The 21,160-nt window shown below is 41.2% G+C and overlaps 1 protein-coding gene across 1 annotated transcript in view; it reads left to right on the top strand.

The window, feature by feature from the left end:
* Positions 1-21,160, top strand: part of ttll7 (tubulin tyrosine ligase-like family, member 7) — a 131,228-nt gene that overhangs the window by 4,063 nt on the left and 106,005 nt on the right. The window contains exons 2-3 of the mRNA XM_046298121.1: positions 14,066-14,412; positions 16,897-17,028. Of these exons, the coding sequence (XP_046154077.1) occupies positions 14,388-14,412; positions 16,897-17,028 (157 nt within the window). The 5' untranslated portion in view covers positions 14,066-14,387. The remainder of the gene's footprint in view (positions 1-14,065; positions 14,413-16,896; positions 17,029-21,160) is intronic.

A 21,160-nucleotide genomic window follows, 5' to 3' on the forward strand; every position in this document is an offset into this window, starting at 1 on the left:
CTCCGAGAGAGAGAAAGAAAGAGAGAATTAGATACTTAAATTCACACAGGACACTGGATAAGACAGGAGAAGTACTCCAGATATAACAAACTGACCCTAGCCCCCCGACACAAACTACTGCAGCATAAATACTGGAGGCTGAGACATAATGAGACACTGTGGCCCCATCCGATGATACCCCCGGACAGGGCCAAACAGGAAGGATATAACCCCACCCACTTTGCCGAAGCACAGCCCCCACACCACTAGAGGGATATCTTCAACCACCAATTTACCATCCTGAGACAAGGCCGAGTATAGCCCACAAAGATCTCCGCCATGGCACAACCCAAGGGGGGGCGCCAACCCGCGCCCACCTTTCTAAAGTCGAGGAGTCAAAGAATTGGACTTTGATTGGGTCGTAATCTTATACATTATGTGACTTTGTCACTACCAATTGATCTACTCACTTTCTGTAAAAGAGTATATACAGGATAAATAAATTCAGGGTTCATATAAATTCATAATAATACATATTTGGTAGCAGAATAACATTTGGCAAATCAGTTCCAGAGATTAATTTCCTTATTTATTCTAATAATTATTATAATCATTAAATAGCCTACCTAAACCATTTCATGAGTCTCAAAACAACATTTTCTTAGGTCCCTCAAATGAAACTAAATCAAGCTGGTAGTATAGGCGATCTCAATAAACAATAAGAGGGCGTGACATTTTTCAAATGTGAAAAAGGGGTCCCTGGGGAAAAAAGTTTGAGAACCCCTGGGCTAGATATTTATTCTTTGAATTTTATACAGTACACAGAATATGAAGTGCTGTGTCTTGATATGACATGTGCATGTACAGAATGTTACGATACTGCAGCTCAGGAGGTTAAGTTTAGAATCCAGCTGACCATCGGTTATCTCTATACCCATGACTTTACACCAGCTGCTTATCTTAGCACATTAAGAAGCCAGAGTCATATCGACAGTTTAATTTTAGACTCAGCGGCAACTTAAAACCGCTTGCTCCCTCCCAGTGCATGAGCACTGATCTCGAGACGTGCGTTTGCACCGATTTCACTGAAAAGACGATGTGGGGATGACTAGTCTTAGATGAGGCTAATTGTAGAAGACATAATGAATACCCCTAGGTCCATTTTCTCTTGGAAGAGAGATACAGGAAGTAGGCCTATAGTAGGCAGCCTATATGTGACCCACCGGCTTTCGGTCTTATGTAGCAAAATTTGAAATTGTGTTTTTTACATTGGGTAAAAGTAGAGACAAGAACATGGTATATCATACACTACAGTTGAGGAACAATGGGAAAGTTATTCTGCTTTGAAAGTTGATGAACTTGTAACCCCACTTTTGAGAAAATGATCACGTTAGGCCATGTACTAAACAACCAAAGATTTCAAGACTAAAGGCTGGTTTATACTATGTCAATCGGCAGCTGTCGCAGCGACATCATGAACCTTCTACCGTCGTCTGACATCCAACTTGTCATTGTCGTTATAAAAGAGTATAAACACAAAAACTACAGGCTATTTTGGACCACCAGGCTGCTGATATCATGCACATTATCAGCCTGGTGGTCCAAAATAGCATAACTGGTGTATTTTAACACCAATAAATCCACCTGTTTAAACATTTATTTAGTATATGTCAATCTAGCAAAACAGGCAACTGAAAGCAACTTTCAATGTTTTGGTTAGGTTCTAGCCTGTTAGATAGCTAGCTAATGGTAATGACCATATCATATAGCTGACATCTTCACTTTAGCTCATTTGTATGAATTATTACAGGAAAATAAACAAACAAAAAATATCATTATTTACAAATTAATGGCAAGCCAATTACAGAAAATAGCTTACAGTTGGACGTGTGTCGAAATAAAAGCAGGGCATTCTACCAGAGAATTTTAGAACTTGGGACATTGTCTTGTTGGCCTACCGTTATATCCTAATCTGACTTTGGTGCAGGTCATGTTTTTCTTCACATACTATATCAGATAAAGTCAAAGTTTATTTGTCACATGCACAGGATACAGAAGGTGTAAACAGTACATTGCAATGGTTAGCTAGCTAGCTAAACAATTAACTATAATCCCAACTCATGTTACTACCATGCATGAATTTGGAGGTAGCTAACCAACCAGGTTAAATGTTGGCTACCTAGCTAACGTTAGGCTATAACTAGCAATGCAAATTGCTATGCGATACGAATACTATTACCACAAAGATAATACACGTAACGTAAGCTATCTAGCTAACAGTACACTTTAGCTTGCAATGAAAACAACTTTGACAAAATAAGAAATGCAACGTAAACTCGTACATCGCCTTGGTACGCAAAATTGCCCTTATTTTAAAACAATAATACTTCCAGATCAACTGTAATGTCAATACAATTGTAAATCACAATTTCTCCCCTTTCCAACAGAATCAATTACATGTCCTAAATGTTGCCCGTTTCTGCATAATTCAAGCAGACAATGAGCCCCTTCAGGTCTTTTTAAAAATGGCGGTTGGGGAAGCGAAACTAATGTGTGATAGTGAGAAGGAGAGATGTGTTGGAAAATTGCTTTTTTTTTCACCCGATCTGTCCAACCTATCACCTTATCGCCTCTAAAATGTAAATAAAACACTATAAAGAGTTTATATAATATGTCATTACATACCTATTTAAAGATTTGTGTTGAATTTGAATCGGGTTTTTAGTGCGGTGCTAAAGTGATCTTAGAAGTAAACAGTGGCTTTGAGAATGATGATCCCAGGCAATGATGATGAAAAAAATGACTAGGTATCCCCCCCTTACCCCCGTAACTGTCCATTTCTTGTTTTTAAAGGATGATAGAAGTGCTACACCTGGTGGAGAGAGATTATAAGACATAAATAATTGCTTTATGTGTGCTGTACGTTATGACATGACAAGTTCAAGATGTAACGGAGGGTCAGTTTTTTCAACTTTTCTCCAATACTCTCAAGCCATTACCATGTCGATCAACGCTTGAATAGAAACCTAGTTCACCCTCCTTATTTTGATGTCAACACAGTTGCTACAGTCCCATTAGTTTTCTTTGTAGCCTCGTTCGAATGTTGCGGTTGCATGAAAACTTGAAATCGGCCCTAATTAATCGGCCATTCTGATTAATCGGTTGACCTCTACTACAGAGCTGCAAAAACAAATATTTAGGCCATCCACTATCACATTTGGTTACTCTAGTCTAGATGTTAGAGCAGAGATAGGAATTCCATTGGGCAATGAATGGAGAAATGTATAATGCCCCAACCAATCACACTGTCGACCAATCGATGTCACGTTGTCGTGCTGCGTTACGCGGTTGCTGAGCTATGTTGTCATGCTAATGTTGGGTTTCTGAGCTAGCGCCCAATTAATTCCCATTCACTCCTTGAAGGAGAGCTCTCCTTGTCCCAGAATCGCCTAGAATGCACCATTGACGACGCATGGGCAATGTGCATATTGGGCATGAATTCGATTCCATAGAAGTTCCAGATCTCCCCAAAACTATCTCTGGTTAGATGTAGTTTTTCTAGCTAATGGTAACTAGCGTTAGTGCAATAACGTTAGTGAGTAATTGTGCTACCTTCAAACTGCATGCAGACATACAAATGTTATCCACAAGTCCATCTGACTGTGAGGAAGTAGATAAAGTGCTTCATTGCCAAAATCCTAAACTGTCCCTGAATAGCTAGCATATCAATGTAACCTGTTGGTGGTTAATTGACTCTAACGTTAGCTAACTTGGCCTGTTCACCTGTCAGTCGGTACCGGGTTGCTATAATCAACATTCGCTAGAACAGTTTAAACTATTTTGATTAACTTGCATGTCTGATATATTGGGGAAATCTGACATGTTGAGCAGTACATGATATCTACCTCTGCGTCGACAGGTCGAGTACATGGAAACTCCTCTTTCCAGCGTTAATGTCGAGCCCTGCAATGATTCTATAAACTATACTTGTTTTGTCACATAAACTGAAATTAAGCAAACTACTACAATTTTAGCAACCAGGAAATGGCGGAGCGATTTCTGCATAGTGCATCTTTAAATCGGCTTTAAAATCTATGGCAAGACTTGAAAATGGCTGTCTAGCAATGACCAACAACCAACTTGACAGTGCTTGATTCATTTTAAAAGAATAATGTGCAAATAGTGTACAACCCAGGTGTGCAAAGGTTGACAAAAAGTATTCCGACCCCTTTTTCCACATTTTGTTACGTTAAAGCCTTATTCTAAAATGGATTAAATCATTTTTTCCCCCTCATCAATCTACACACAATACCCCATGATGACAAATCTTTTTTTCCCCCCAAAATGTATTACAAATAAAATGAAATCACATTTACATAAGTATTCAGACCTTTTACTCTGTTGAAGCACTTTTGGCTGCGATTAGAACCTCGAGTCTCTTTGGAAATGACGCTACAAGCTTGGCAGACCTGTATTTGGGAAGTTTCTCCCATTCTTCTCTGCAGATCCTCTCAAGCTCTGTCAGGTTGGATGGGGAGCGTTGCTGCACAGGTATTTTCAGGTCTCCCCAGAGATGTTCGATCAGGTTCAAATCTGGGCTCTGGCTGGGCCACTCAAGAATGTTCAGAGACTTGTCCCGAAGCCACTTCTGTGTTTTCTTGGATATGTGCTTAGGGGCTTTGTCCTGTTGGAAGGTGAACCTTCACCCCAGTCTGAGGTGCTGAGCACTCTGGAGCAAGTTTTCATCAAGGATCTCTCTGTACTTTGCTCCGTTCATCTTTCCCCCGATACTGACTAGTCTTCCAGTCCCTGCCGTTAAAAAACATCTCCAAAGCATGATGCTGCCACCACCATGCTTCACCATAGGGAGGGTGCCAGGTTTTCTCCAGATGTGACGCTTGGCTTTCAGGCCAAAGAGTTCAATATTGGTTTCCTCAGACCAGAGAATCTTGTTTCTCATGGTCTGAGTCCTTTAGGTGCATTTTGGCAAATTCCAAGCTGGCTGTCATGTGCCTTCTACTGAGGAGTGGCTTCCATCTGGCCAATACCATACAGGCCCGATTGGTGGAGTGCTGCAGAGATGGTTGTCCTTCTGGAACGTTCTTCAAACTCCACAGAGGAACTCTGGAGCTCAGTCAGTGACCACCGGGTTCTTGGTCACCTCCCCAACCAAGGCCCTTCTCCCCCGATTGCTCAGTTTGGCCTGGGGGGCCAGCTCTAGGAAGAGTCTTGGTGGTTCCAAACTTCTTCCATTTTAGAATGATGGAGGCAACTGTGTTCTTGGGGACCTTCAATTCTGCAGACATTTTTTCGTACACTTCCCCATTGTGCTTAGACACAATCCTGTCTCGGAGCTCTACAGACAATTCGTTCGACCTCATGGCTTGGTTTTTGCTCTGACATGCACTGTCAACTGTGAGACCTTATATTGGCAGGTGTGTGCCTTCCCAAATCATGTCCAAATAATAGAATTTACCACAGGTGAATTCCAATCAAGTTGTAAAAACATCTCAAGGATGATTAATGGAAACAGGATGCACTTGAGTTAAATTTCGAGTCTCATAGCAAATAGTCTGAATACTTAGTTAAGTAAGGAATTTAGGTTTTTTTATTTGTATTTTTTGTGCAAAAATGTCTACAAACATGTTTTTCGTTTGTCATGAGAAGGCATTGTGTGTAAATTGATTAGGATTGTATTTAATTTAATCCATTTTAGAATACGGCTGTAACGTTACAAAATGTGGAAAATGTCAAGGGGTCTGAATACTTTCTGAAGGCACTCTAACCTACTGACTTTGCTCTTTAAATGGCTATAAATCCCTAGAGGCCTCAGGAATGCTGAAGTGACAAGGCCAGAGAGTACCACATGTACAGGAAAGACCTGGCTGGTGTCTGCTAAACCCCTTTTCTCCAACATTACTTTAAGGCCCCACTCTGTAATTTGAACAACAACAAAATGGCAAGCTTGCAATAAAGCTGAGGGATGGGGATTGATGGACAGTCCTTGAGACGACTACCATGATAGTTTTAACCAATTTTTGTTTACAAGTGTTTGTTTACAAAGACATTTTTCATAAACAAAAACAACAACCATTTGGTTATGATAGAGTTAGGCTCGACAGTTGAACTAAACTCATTAAGCATTTAGGGATATTCTTCAAGAATCAATGGGTAGGCTAGGCCAATATGATCAAGAACAGCTGTCAATATCAGAGGTGGAACCAAGTCACTATTATTCGAGTCACAAGCAAGTCTCAAGTCACAAGGTCCAAGTCTCAAGTCTAGTAGAACGTCTCGAGTCAAGTCCAAGTTGTGTGTTCTAAGAGCATGTCTCAAGTCAAGTATAAAAAAAAATCTATACAGGCAATGTCTTGTTCAAATCTAGAAAGCTTTGTCTTTTTATTGAGGCTACCAAAAAAACGTTTTCATTATTTTGTCGACAACACATTTTGATTATGTAATTTATTTTAACAAAAAATTCCAAATGCAAAATCTTCATAAGAAAATGATCACTTTCATGCCAAAAAACCGTAGGCCTATGATAGTAATTGTTGCTTGATGCCCCATTGCTGTTGAACTTGCAAAGTAAACGGTTAATATTCTTGATCACCTAAATGTTTTGGAGCTGCATATTCATTTATGGCATCTCCCCTACAATTTTACATTTGCGCTGCCCCCGATCCGATAGCTGTACATGAAATCAGCAATCTGTTCTCTAGCACAGTGGTTTTATATATATTTTTTACCTGTGGCCCCCAAAAAGGAGCTTGCGATGCCAGCGCACGCACATGCACACGCGCACAGGGTGAACATGCACCTACCATCGCTGTGCAAATATGGCCTGTCATTACAGCCATAAATGGTGATGCATTTTCAAAATGCAAGATACAGAAATAAACTGTTTTACATAAGCATTTTGAGCTGAAAGTCATTCATGTTAGCGGTCAATATCAACTACGGATATCATGTCCCATTGACACCTTCTCTGGAGTCCAGAGCAATCTTACGGCCTGCTGGTCAGATGGAAAGCATGATCTGTCTGTAGACTTTTTCTTCCACGCAAATATAATGATTAATTCACCAGAATATGTTACATATTTATCCCATAAGTACTTCATTTAGTGCGGTGTCTTTAGACATATACAGCTATCTTTAGACATATAGCCAAAATAATACAATATTTTCCAGATTCAGTTTCACACTCGCAACACCACAAAACCTTCTCACTGTGTTAGCTCAAGACTCGAGTCCACACCTCTGGTAAATATCACAGAGTGGGCCTTTAAGTGGTGTTTTCAGACCCATCTATTGATGCCACGTTCTGCTTTGAAAACAAGTTTTCATGTGTAGGCGGACATGCATAAATCCTTTGGGGAGATCCTTTGAGCTTTGAAGGGTCTTTGTAAAGACAGCGTTGTGACACTATTGTATGGCTCAGATTGGATTGATTTTTATTATATTTTATTGTGTCTTTTTAGTTCCTTCTTGTGCAGGGAGACCGAGAAATGTTTTGAATTCTTAGGCTAATTTCTTGTTTTGAAATGAAGACATGACCTCTCTGTTTTATGTATTCTACAATGTGTGATAGAAAACGGTCAGTCTTCCTGTCTTGAATAAGATATGTGAGCCATCCACTGGATGTCTTAAGGTGAATGCACCAATTTGTAAGTCGCTCTGGATAAGAGCGTCTGCTAAATGACTTAAATGTTAAATGTAATTATTTTCATAAAATGAACATGACCAGCAGAGAACAGTGTTACAAAGTCTCAGCATATCTAGGGCTTGCTAATGGGACAGGATGAGGAGCCAGAGTTGCACTTTACTGCGACAGACCAACAAACACACTTTTGTTGTGAATGAGGGATAGTGAATGGAGAAGTGGATAGAGAGGAACTGGCCTTGACAATGACTCCTTAATTCATTGGGCATTAGAGGGCGGGTATTGGCATGAGCTCACTCTGGCTCAGCGTCCATAGAAACCCAGCCATTCAGCATGTCAGAGCCACCTTTCTATGTCCCTCTGCCCGTCTAAATAGTTTTCTGAAGGTTGTGGATAATAAGCAAGCAGAAATCATGTTGTCAATAAAATATAGAAAACAGAAGCCTATAATGTGATAATAATTTAAATGGTATGGTAAAATATTTGTAGGACTATAGTCAATAAAATGGCAATCATCTGGTTGTAAAAATAAATGGTCGGAATTGTGCTCTGAATTGACGTAGAATCTTTCTTTGGTACCATACTATTTATTATTTTACAGTTCTAGCTCGTTTATAATAGTTTACTCTGCATAATAGCACAGTGTAGCCTAAATATGATTCAAGTAGGCCCTCTTGTGGTTGTTCATGCAATTACCAAAGCGTGAGGCAACCTCAGAGACAGAGGAGCAGACTGACAGACAGACCGAGAGGCAAAGGCAAACAGACAGAGAAACCTAGCAAGAGAGGTGCTGGATTATGAAAGCAGACCAGGCCTATAGATAGCCTAATAGACAATATTCTCTTTCTTTAGCAGATTACATGACATGGTTGCAAGATTGCAATATCAAATGTTGCAAGATTGAATCCCCGAGCTGACAAGGTAAAAATCTGTCGATCTGCCCCTGAACAAGGCAGTTAACCCACTGTTCCTAGGCCGTCATTGAAAATACGAATTTGTTCTTAACTGACTTGCCAAGTTAAATAAAGGTAAAAAATAAATAAATAAATAAAACATAACAGAAACAGCTGCCATTTAACCCAGGACTTGTCCTTGACCTTCTTAAGGGTTGCTTAGTCCTTGGAATAAATAAGTAGGCTAGGCCTATGTCAATGAAGATGGAAAGTCCTGGGCAGCACATTACAGAAGTGTTCTGATTGTAACGTGTAATAGAATCCGATTTTATTGAATTAAACCATTATTCTTTCACACATACCCTCTTTGTACAAATGAGGAGACTCCTGCACATATAAAGTGCTTACCTGTAACTCTTTCTACAGTACTTTACACCTACCCCCTACCCCCTCTCCACCCCATCCCCCTACTGTCTAGGGAGAGGGCCCAGCCGTGTGGGACTTATTATTGGCAGGGGCAGCTTTGGGCTCACACAATAGCAGATGCACACAGTAACAGACACATACAGACAGATGCATACGGTAGTAGATTAATAGATGAGTTTGTACTAAAGGTTGACCGACTATGATTTTCCAACGCCGATATCGATACCGATTATTGGAGGACCAAAAAAAAGGCGATGCCGATTAATCGGCCGATTTTTTGCAAATATATTTATTTGTAATAATGACAATTACAACAATACTGAATGAACAATGAACACTTATTTTAACTTAATATAATACATCAATAAAATCTATTTAGTCTCAATTAAATAATGAAACATGTTCAATTTGGTTTACATAATGCAAAAACAAAGTGTTGGAGAAGAAAGTATAAGTGCAATATGTGCCATGTAAAAAAGCTAAGGTTTAAGTTCCTCGCTCAGAACATGAGAACATATGAAAGCTGGTGGTTCCTTTTATTAACATGTGTCTTCAATATTCCCAGGTAAGAAGTTTGAGTTATTGTAGGACTATTTCTCTCTATACCATTTGTATTTCATATAGCTTTGACTGTTGTATGTTCTAATAGGTACTTTAGTATTGCCAGCCTAATCTCGGGATTTGATAGGCTATAACAGCGCAATGCTTGAAGCACAGCGAAGAGCTGCTGGCAAACGCAGTAAAGTGCTTTTTGAATGAATGCTTACGAGCCCGCTGCTGCCTACCACCACTCAGACTGCTCTATCAAATCATAGACTTAATTATAATATAATAACACACAGAAATACGAGCTTAGGTCATTAACATGGTCAAATCCGGAAACTATTATTTCAAAAACAAAACGTTTATTCTTTCAGGAACTGTTCCGTATTTCATCTAATGGGTGGCATCCCTAAGTCTAAATATTCTTGTTACATTGCACAACCTTCATTGTTATGTCATAATTACGTACAATTCTGGAAAATTAGTTCGCAACGAGCCAGGCGGCCCAAACTGCTGCATATACACTGACTCTGTGTGCAATGAACGCAAGAAAAGTGACACAATTTCCCTAGTTTAATATTGCCTGCTAACCTGAATTTATTTTAACTAAATGTATTTTAACTAAACTAAAAAAAATATACTTCTGTGTATTGATTTTAAGAAAGGCATTGCTGTTTATGGTTAGGTACATTCATGCAGCGAATGTACTTGTGCTTTTTTCACGAAAATGCGCTTTTGTTAAATCACTGTTTGGCGAAGTTGGCTGTCTTTTTTAGGAAGAAATAGTCTTCACACAATTTGCAACGAACCAGGTGGCCCAAACGGCTGCATATAACTTGACTCTGTTGCACAGAACGCAAGAGAAGTGACACAAGTTCCCTAGTTAAAATAAATATGAACTAAATATGCAGGTTTAAAATATATACTTGTGTATTGATTTTAAGAAAGGCATTGATGTTTATGGTTAGGTACACATTGGTGCAACAACGGTGCTTTTTTTCGCGAATACTCTTGTTAAATCACCCATTTGGCGAAGTAGGCTGTGATTCAATGATAAATTAATAGGCACCACTTCGATTATATGCAACGCAGGACAAGCTAGATAAACCAGTAATATCATCAACCATGTGTAGTTAACTAGTGTTTATGTTAAGATTGTTTTTTATAAGATATGTGTAATGCTAGCTAGCACCTTACCATGGCTCCTTGCTGCACTCGCATAACAAGTCAGCTTGCCACGCAGTCTCCTCGTGGAGTGCAATATAATCGGCCATGATCGGTGTCCAAGAATTCTGATTACCGATTGTTATGAAATCTTGAAATCAGCCCCAATTAATCAGCCATTCCAATTAATCGGTCAACCTCTAGTTTGGAGTCTGCCTGTCTGTCTGCTTGCCCGCCCGTCTACCCGCCCGTCCGCCCGCCTGCCTGCCTGTTTCTCCTGCCTGTCTATTAGGCTAGTGGCCAATCCTCAAAATGGGATTTGTTTTTTGAGAAACACCTACCTGAGATAGAATGAAACACAACCATGTTTTTTCACAGCTCTTATGTTTCCCAAATATGAATGGGATTGTTGTGTAAAAAGATTTTATTGCAAAAGTTTATAGATATTGTGACACACCTCCTATAATATTTTTTTCATTCAAAGATTCCTCTGGATTTGATTTGTCTACTGTTCTTATGACCTTTACTCAAAACAATTTGTGTGTTCCTAGCTTCAACAGTGCTGTAATATCTAACAATACACATACATCTAAAGTAAAAGAATGGAGTTAAGAAATATATACATATTAGGACGAACAATATCGGAGTGGCATTGACTAAATACAGTAGAATAGAATACAGTATATACATATGAAATGAGTAAAGCAGTATGTAAACATTATTAAGTTGACCAGTGATTCCATGTCTGTGTATATAGGACAGCAGCCTCTCAGGTGCAGGGTTGAGTAACCGGGTAGTAGCCGCCTAGTGATGGCTATTTAACAGTCTGATGGCCTTTAGATAGAAGCTGTTATTCAGTCTCACGGTCCCAGCTTTGATGCACCTGTATTGACCTCGCCTTCTGGATGTTAGCGGAGTGAACAGGACGTGGCTTGGGTGGTTGATGTCCTTGATTTGTCTTTTTGGCCTTCCCGTGACATCGGGTGCTGTCAGTGTCCTGAAATTGTTGCATGTTGCGTTTATATCTTTGTTCAGTATAGTTTCAGTGGGGGAAAGGAAGGAGACGTTGTTGATATGCTGTAATTGTGTGAATGGGATTTAAACATGGACACACATTGAAAAGCTATTTGTTTTCAATGATTCAAACACAACCGTGGCATGGCAGTGCCACTCATAGTCCTAGATCAGGATTTCCATAAGCCAGTAATAGCCGGCTTTTGGCCCCAAAAAAAGACGATAAATAAAATTGCTGCCTGCCAATTGTCAGCAGCCTAGGCCTACTGGATGTATGAATTTGGGATCTATTGCCCAAGAACTGTCCCAGAGTCTGTTTGGAATAGGCTATTTCTTTCTCGCACTGAAGTACAAGCTGACCAATAGAATAGGTAAACTATTTTACTGTGGGGGATAGTAGATTGACATAGGCTAGTGATTTTGCTGTTCATTACTCGTCTTGTTGGCTGAGGAAAAGTTCATGTGGCAGTTTCAAGTTTGAGGAAGCTAATTGTCACCATAAAAATGCACCTTTATAATAAAGAATTTCACGCATCCTCACAGACTAGTATTATGGCTGCCATAATACCATTTGATGAAGGTTAAATCACATGTAAATCTGAATTTGGTAATCATGCCCATAGGGACTGTTTTGTTGTAAATCTAATTTATTGGACCCACCTTGGACCCCCAAAAATCTAATTGTCTGAGCCCACTTGTTTTGCTTAGAGCAGATTACACGAGCCACAACATCAAAAAACACGTGCAACTGTATGTATTTTTGTCAGGCCGGATGATACAGCACCGAATGAGAGCAAATTTGACTTGTAAAGTTGTCTATTAATCAGCTACGAAAAGGTAAAGCTTACATTCATCATAAATATTCATAGTTTACATTTCTGCATATTGCGCTTACAGGTCCATGTTTCTAAGATGTATTAAGATATCCTAATGCTGTTTGTTTGTGGACGTTGGACAGACAACTGACTAGTTTTTTTTCTCGAAATTGTTGCAATATCAGAGCTTGCAATATTGGGTTACATGAGCTTATGTGGCCCACCACCCTCCAGCCAGTTATGTCACAATATCTATTTACTTTTGCAGTAAAATATTTTTACACAACCATTAATTTCATACATGGGAGATATTAAGAATATGAAAAAACAAATGGTTGTACATTGGGTAGGGGTAACTAAAAAATGTGAGAGCCTTGGCACTAGCCTATATCTGCCTGGCCTCAGGGCCACAGAGAGTTAATATGACAACGGGAGGTGAATGCTCTCTGGCTATTTCTCAGTAGAAACAGAGAACAGTAGGCTACAACACCCAGGGGAGAGGTAGTGTCAGCAGTTCAGCTCGTCCTTTCTCTCTCCCTCGCTGCACTCTCTCCATCCTCACTGTGAATAGAGGGTAGAGAGCACAGCAACCCGTTGTTTGGATAGAAGTGACCGGGAGTTATTGAGTGATTGAGTAATGTGATTGGATTGTTTTCCCATTTTAATTAATTACGCTGACTTTGATGGAATCAATGGACCTGCTTTGCTTTAGATGGCTGGTAGTGTATGTTTGTGTGTGTGTGTGTGTGTGTGTGTCTGTGTGTGTGTGTGTGTTTGTGTTGTTCTTTCTGTATTGTATAGGCAAACGTATGAATCACTTAAAGAGCATTTCACAATATGACCACAACAGGCTACTGTTGATCTCTACAGTGGCATTTTTTTGTTGAAATAAATAAGCGATGGTTCATCGAAAAATATACTGTTGATCACAATTGACACCATACAAAATAAGCAAATGAGCTACAGATATTTTGATAGCCTCCTTTTACTTTTCAACAACAGTTGCATCTGATTGTGTTCACTCAAGCCATTAACGGGCACAGATGGCACGATCACGAGACGTGGAGAGAGAAGAGGGACAAGCCTGAAACCCTTTTATTTGACAGCCGCATTAATATTTAATGACTCTCCCATGCAGCTGTCCTGTATATGGGCTAGTTGTGATTACGGAATTGCATTAATTACTACATGACTGTACGTCTGCTATAGCGCCAGAGGGGTGCAGTATTCAGTCACGCAGCTCCATACAGTGAAGCTCTGTCACAGTGAACTCATTCCATAGCAATGCTTCGGATGTGTCCCAAATGACACCCTATTCCCTACATTGTGCACTACTATGGACCATATGTGCCCTTGTCAAAAGTACTGCACTACATGGGGAATAAGGTTCCATTTGGGACACAGTGCTTCGTGTCAGATTGATTTATATAGTGTGAGATCTGTGCGTGCTGCACATCGAAAGGTTGTCCAGGGCAACGAAGAGCAAAGCATGCATGGAGCCAAGCAGCAGTTATTCTCCTCCTCCTCAACCTTGGCTGTAAAAAAAGTCTTATTCTTCTCTTCCTCCACAGGCACTAGACACCCGACACATCCATCACTTTCTCTGCGGGCTCTAAACGCACTGTGGCTAGGCTGAAGGAGGAGTCCCACTCCCCGGTCCCCCCCTCTACCTCTACCTCCCCCCTCTGCTGTCCCCTCTTCCCTACCTTCATGACCAGACTGAGGGAAGAGGAGAGGTTGTTGCTCAGATGATCCCGCTCTGGGCTGCCGTAACCAAATTTGTCCAGACAGGGAAGACATAAGTAGTGTCTCTGGAGGGCCCTGCCCGGTGTCCCCTCGGCCGCTAGCCTGGCAGAGTGCTCCGTTCCCCCCTTTGATCCCCCGGCCCGTGAGATGCCCTCTCCCCCTGACGATGGAGGTGAGTATGACACCTCTACTCTCCAGGCCTGACACGGCCAATTACCTCATAGAGCTGAGATGCCCTCCTCTATCTCACACACACACACACACACACACACACACACACACACACACACACACACACACACACACACACACACACACACACACACACACACACACACACACACACACACACACACACACACGCACACACACACACACACACACACACACACACACACACACACACACACACACACACACACACACACACACACACACATATATATATGTGCATGAGAGATAGAGGAGGGCATATATATATATATATACAGTGCCTTGCGAAAGTATTTGGCCACCTTGAACTTTGCGACCTTTTGCCACATTTCAGGCTTCAAACATAAAGATAAAAACTGTATTGTTTTTGTGAAGAATCAACAACAAGTGGGACACAATCATGAAGTGGAACGACATTTATTGGATATTTCAAACTTTTTTAACAAATCAAAAACTGAAAAATTGGGCGTGCAAAATTATTCAGCCCCTTCACTTTCAGTGCAGCAAACTCTCTCCAGAAGTTCAGTGAGGATCTCTGAATGATCCAATGTTGACCTAAATGACTAATGATGATAAATACAATCCACCTGTGTGTAATCAAGTCTCCGTATAAATGCACCTGCACTGTGATAGTCTCAGAGGTCTGTTAAAAGCGCAGAGAGCATCATGAAGAACAATGAACACACCAGGCAGGTCCGAGATACTGTTGTGAAGAAGTTTAAAGCCGGATTTGGATACAAAAAGATTTCCCAAGCTTTAAACATCCCAAGGAGCACTGTGCAAGCGATAATATTGAAATGGAAGGAGTATCAGACCACTGCAAATCTACCAAGACCTGGCCGTCCCTCTAAACTTTCAGCTCATACAAGGAGAAGACTGATCAGAGATGCAGCCAAGAGGCCCATGATCACTCTGGATGAACTGCAGAGATCTACAGCTGAGGTGGGAGACTCTGTCCATAGGACAACAATCAGTCGTATATTGCACAAATCTGGCCTTTATGGAAGAGTGCCAAGAAGATAGCCATTTCTTAAAGATATCCATAAAAAGTGTCGTTTAAAGTTTGCCACAAGCCACCTGGGAGACACACCAAACATGTGGAAGAAGGTGCTCTGGTCAGATGAAACCAAAATTGAACTTTTTGGCAACAATGCAAAACATTATGTTTGGCGTAAAAGCAACACAGCTCATCACCCTGAACACACCATCCCCACTGTCAAACATGGTGGTGGCAGCATCATTGTTTGGGCCTGCTTTTCTTCAGCAGGGACAGGTAAGATGGTTAAAATTGATGGGAAGATGGATGGAGCCAAATACAGGACCATTCTGGAAGAAAACCTGATGGAGTCTGCAAAAGACCTGAGACTGGGATGGAGATTTGTCTTCCAACAAGACAATGATCCAAAACATAAAGCAAAATCTACAATGGAATGGTTCAAAAATAAACATATCCAGGTGTTAGAATGGGCAAGTCAAAGTCCAGACCTGAATCCAATCGAGAATCTGTGGAAAGAACTGAAAACTGCTGTTCACAAATGCTCTCCATCCAACCTCACTGAGCTCGAGCTGTTTTGCAAGGAGGAATGGGAAATAATTTCAGTCTCTCGATGTGCAAAACTGATAGAGACATACCCCAAGCGATTTACAGCTGTAATCTCAGCAAAAGGTGGCGCTACAAAGTATTAAGTTAAGGGGGCTGAATAATTTTGCACGCCCAATTTTTCAGTTTTTGATTTGTTAAAAAAGTTTGAAATATCCAATAAATGTCGTTCCACTTCATGATTGTGTCCCACTTGTTGTTGATTCTTCACAAAAAAATACAGTTTTATATCTTTATGTTTGAAGCCTGAAATGTGGCAAAAGGTCGCAAAGTTCAAAGGGGCCGAATACTTTCGCAAGGCACTGTATACACACACACACACACACACACACACACACACACACACACACACACACACACACACACACACACACACACACACACACACACACACACACACACACACACACACACACACACACACACACACACACACACACACACACACACACACTGCGATGGATGCCTTAATAGCGGGGCATACTAGACGCCTCAATGTCTAGTATGTATGCACGCCCAGCGAATAATAATAGCAGGGTCACCTCCAGCATAACAGAGCAGGGCCTCCTTTCTCTTTTCCTTTTGTATGTCCGTTTGCATCCATTTGAGTCACAACTGGACTGAAGACAATAGCTGTATGAATATCCAACCAACCAATCACTACATCCTATTCTCCCACCCTGTACTGGGGTTATTAATTAGTGCACATCGTTGCAAAACATTTTACAACTGGAAAATGTTTTGCATCGAAAACTAGAGTTTCTGCCCGTTTGCTTTTTTTTGGTTCGTAGTGAGTTCACCCCTGTACTGTAGCTAATCTTGTACTGTGGCTCCCTCCTTCAGAGGATCAAGGACCATCCCTCATGAACGGTCCATCTGCGGGCTCCCACCAGATCAGTGGGAGAAGGAAGGTCCGCACCAAGAAGAAGAAGGGGACCATTACGGCCAACGTGGCTGGCACCAAATATGAAATCGGTACGAGGGAATATTGTGCTTTGTGTTGTGATGTTATGTTTCCTTGCACGAGCAGGCCAGAATGGCTCATAGGAGCAGGAGCCTGTCTCCTGTTTCTGTAGCATGAGGCAGCTTGATGTACAAGTACACCACCTGGACAGGAGTCTATCTATCGCAGGGCCTTACCCCTAATATATCTTCTTAATGCTGAGTGCCAAGCAGAGATGCATCGGGTCCCATTTTTACAGTCTTTGGTAAGGCTCGGCTGGGGATCAAACTTCCAACCTTCCAATCTCAGGGTGGACACGATAACCACAAGGCCACGGAGTTGTGATGTTAGCTTAATCTTTAAATTATAGGGACAATTCAAAGCAAATTAATGTGATCCTATAGACAGTTTCTCATATTCAGGTGAACTCTCGCTCAGTGGTTGCCTAACTTTTTATGGAGTGACCCACCTAAAATGGGAGTTTTCTTGTGACTCATCAAGTAAACAAAGCCTATGTTTCTGGCTAGTGGAATCGCTGGCTAGTGTTAAGTGGTGACCCAAAAAGCCATAGTAAAACATAATTGAACTATATGATTTTGCAGACCATTTGAGCATTGCATTTGTTTTTGAAACTCTAAAAAACAATAAGTCATTGAGTCAAGCCTTCGAAAAAATATCCAAGACAATTCAATACTTTCTCAAGTGAAGTAATTTAACCTGGCAGTGGATTTTTCCAAGGAAGGTAAAAGAGCTGAGTAAGCACTTTTCAAGTATTCTGTAAATTGGGTGATGGTATCTCAGGGGTGAACCCACCACCTACTAAAGTATGGAGTCAGCAACACAGAGAGAGGTTGATGGGTAGAGGGATGTTGTGGTGGGTACTGTAGTTGTAAGTCGTGCTGTGAATCTGTTCTCTAGCTGTGCAGAGACTCTCATTTTGGCCATATTGTAGCCATAGCGGGTGTCTAGTGTAGCAAATGAACATGAAGGACCAGATGGACTAAGCATTTCTACTAGAGCTAATCTTGCACCTGTTCAAAATGTATATCATTAAAGGTAATGATGAAAGATGGAACATAATAGTGGTGGAGCCGTTAAGGCTGCGGCCCTTGGCATATATGCAATCCCCCTGCCAGCGAGGGATCGAATCCTGGCCCCACCGGTCTTCACACTATGTTCTCCCAGCTCATTTCTGTCTATCCCTTTCAGTATTTTCAAATATGTATACACATTTAGAAACAGGATACAGTATACAGTTGGACATATATTTTCGTTTTTGTAATGCTTCCCATAGAAATGGATGCCAAAGCTTTATGTAAATAGAGCTATTGAACCACACCTTAGTTTAATTTCGACATCCTACCATAATGACAATAAGAGTTACTGATGGGATTGTATGTCAGTCACTGCAGTGGATCAAAGGGAACAGACAAACCCACATAGTTTTTTGCTTTAGGTTAGCTGACTGCCATTAGACATTCCAGTGTAATTGGACTGTCATAGTCGCATTGGAAAGATTTGTACTTGTTAAAGTGCAATTACGCAACATTAGGTCCAGCATCTCCAGGTTTGCCAAAGCTTTCAAGAAATGAATTAATACGTTTTTTCGTTATGGCATATGCATTTTTAATTAGTCACTGAATAATGAATAGTCGGTCATTGGATTAATGTCTAAGTGTGCCAGCTACCTATCTCTCATACTTCGGGTTTCCACTGGGATTTGAATATATTATGGGCCATTTATTTATATTTTTTGTAAAATAGGGCATGGGTAACCTGTGTTCAGATACCTAAGCTAGGTTGGATATATTGAATCACTACAAGGCTGCCGGGTAGAGCACTATGGATGCTGTCTTAATTGGCTTGTCACCTCACCACCATGAACCACACACTGCTACTCTTTAAGGTTCTTTAATGAACTGTTGGATGTGGTTCTACAAGCAATAGAAAAATGAATAATATGCAATTATGACTAGAAGATGCATGCAGTATAAAAGCTTAATCAGCTTAGCTTACTACAGTATGCAATGTAAACGTAAGGAAATATGGCTTCACACAGATGTGAATACAACACTGACTTTAAATGATATGCTGTATGTAATCGGCTTCTATTACATCTAACTATTACATCTAACTAGATTTGACAATAGCAGAATACATCTGCAGTCTATACACTGCTACACATTAAAGTTCTAGTATGCTAACATTGACAGTAAACTATAAAGTGGCCCACAGTGGAATAAACTGCATTTACTCACCATAGAATGGCAGACAGAGTGAGTGCACTCACTTATACAACTTTATACAACGGGTGGGTCTAATCCTGAAAGCTGATTGGTTAAAACCGCATTCCCTGGTGTCTATTCCACAAGTTACCATCGGATAAATCTATGAAGTTAAAATGCCGATTTACTCTGTTCCATCGGACTGCGCAATCCACTTTCTCATCAGCCCAGCCAAGCAATTTATAAGCTTGATCTCCACTATAAAAAGCATCTAAACTCAGCAAAAAAATAAACATCCTCTCACTGTCAACTGCGTTTATTTTCAGCAAACTTAACATGGGTAAATATTTGTATGAACATAACAAGATTCAACAACTGAGACATAAACTGAACAAGTTCCACAAATGTGACTAACAGAAATGGAGTAATGTGTCCCTGAACAAAGAGGGGGTCAAAATCAAAAGTAACAGTCAGTATCTGGTGTGGCCACCAGCTGCATTAAGTACTGCAGTGCATATTCTACTCATGGACTGCACCATATTTGACAGTTCTTGCTGTGAGATGTTATCCACTCTTCCATGAAGGCACCTGCAAGTTCTTGGACATTTCTGGGGGGGAATGGTCCTAGCCCTCACCCTCCGATCCAACAGGTCCCAGACATGCTCAATAGGATTTCGATCCGGGCTCTCCGCTAGCCATGGCAGAACACTGACATTCCTGTCTTGCAGGAAATCACGCACAGCACGAGCAGTATGGCTGGTGGCATTGTCATGCTGGAGGATCATGTCAGGATGAGCCTGCAGGAAGGGTACCACATGAGGGAGGAGGATGTCTTTCCTGTAACGCAAAGCGTTGAGATTGCCTGCAATGACAACAAGCTCAGTCCGATGATGCTGTGACACACTGCCCCAGACCATGACGGACTCTCCACCTTCAAATTGATCCCGCTCCAGAGTACAGGCCTCGGTGTAACGCTCATTCCTTTGACGATAAACGCGAATCCGACCATCACCCCTGGTGAGACAAAACCGCGACTCGTCAGTGAAGAGCACCTTTTGTCAGTCCTGTCTGGTCCAGCGACGGTGGGTTTGTGCCCATAGGCGACGTTGTTGCCGGTGATGTCTGTTGAGGACCTGCCTTACAACAGGCCTACAAGCCCCCAGTCCAGCCTCTCTTAGCCTATTGCGGACTGTCTGAGCACTGATGGAAGGATTGTGCATTCCTGGTGTAACTCGGGAAGTTGTTGTTGCCATCCTGTACCTATCCCGCAGGTGTGATGTTCGGATGTACCGATCCTGTGCAGGTGTTGTTACACGTGATCTGCCACTGCGAGGACAATCAGATGTCCGTCCTGTTTCCCTGTAGCCCTGTCTTAGGCGTCTCACAGTATAGACATTGCAATTTATTGCCCTGGCCACATCTGCAGTCCTCATGCCTCCTTGCAGCATGCCTAAGGCACATTCACGCAGATGAGCAGGGACACTGGGCATCTTTCTTTTGGTGCTTTTCAGGGCCCATAGAAAGGCCTCTTTAGTGTCCTAAGTTTTCATAACTGTGACCTTAATTGCCTACCTTCTGTAAGCTGTTATTGTCTTAACGACTGTTCCACAGGTGCATGTTCATTAATTGTTTATGGTTCATTGAACAAGCATGGGAATGTCACGATCGCTGTAGTGAGGAGACCAAAGCGCAGCGTGGTGTGAATACATACTTTTAATGAATGGCGAAAAATACACGAAGTACACTAAAACAAACAAACTAACAAGATGAACGTGACTACTAAAGAAACTCTGTGCTAACATGCAACATCACATAGACATACAAAAAACCCTAGATGAGCCAAAAACACACATACCACCCTCGTCACACCCCGATCTAACCAAAATATATAAAGAAAACAACGAATATTCAGGTCAAGGCGTGACAGGGAAACAGTGTT

Source organism: Oncorhynchus gorbuscha, linkage group LG14 (genome assembly GCF_021184085.1).
Source record: "Oncorhynchus gorbuscha isolate QuinsamMale2020 ecotype Even-year linkage group LG14, OgorEven_v1.0, whole genome shotgun sequence".
In the NCBI taxonomy this organism is placed as follows: domain Eukaryota; kingdom Metazoa; phylum Chordata; class Actinopteri; order Salmoniformes; family Salmonidae; genus Oncorhynchus; species Oncorhynchus gorbuscha.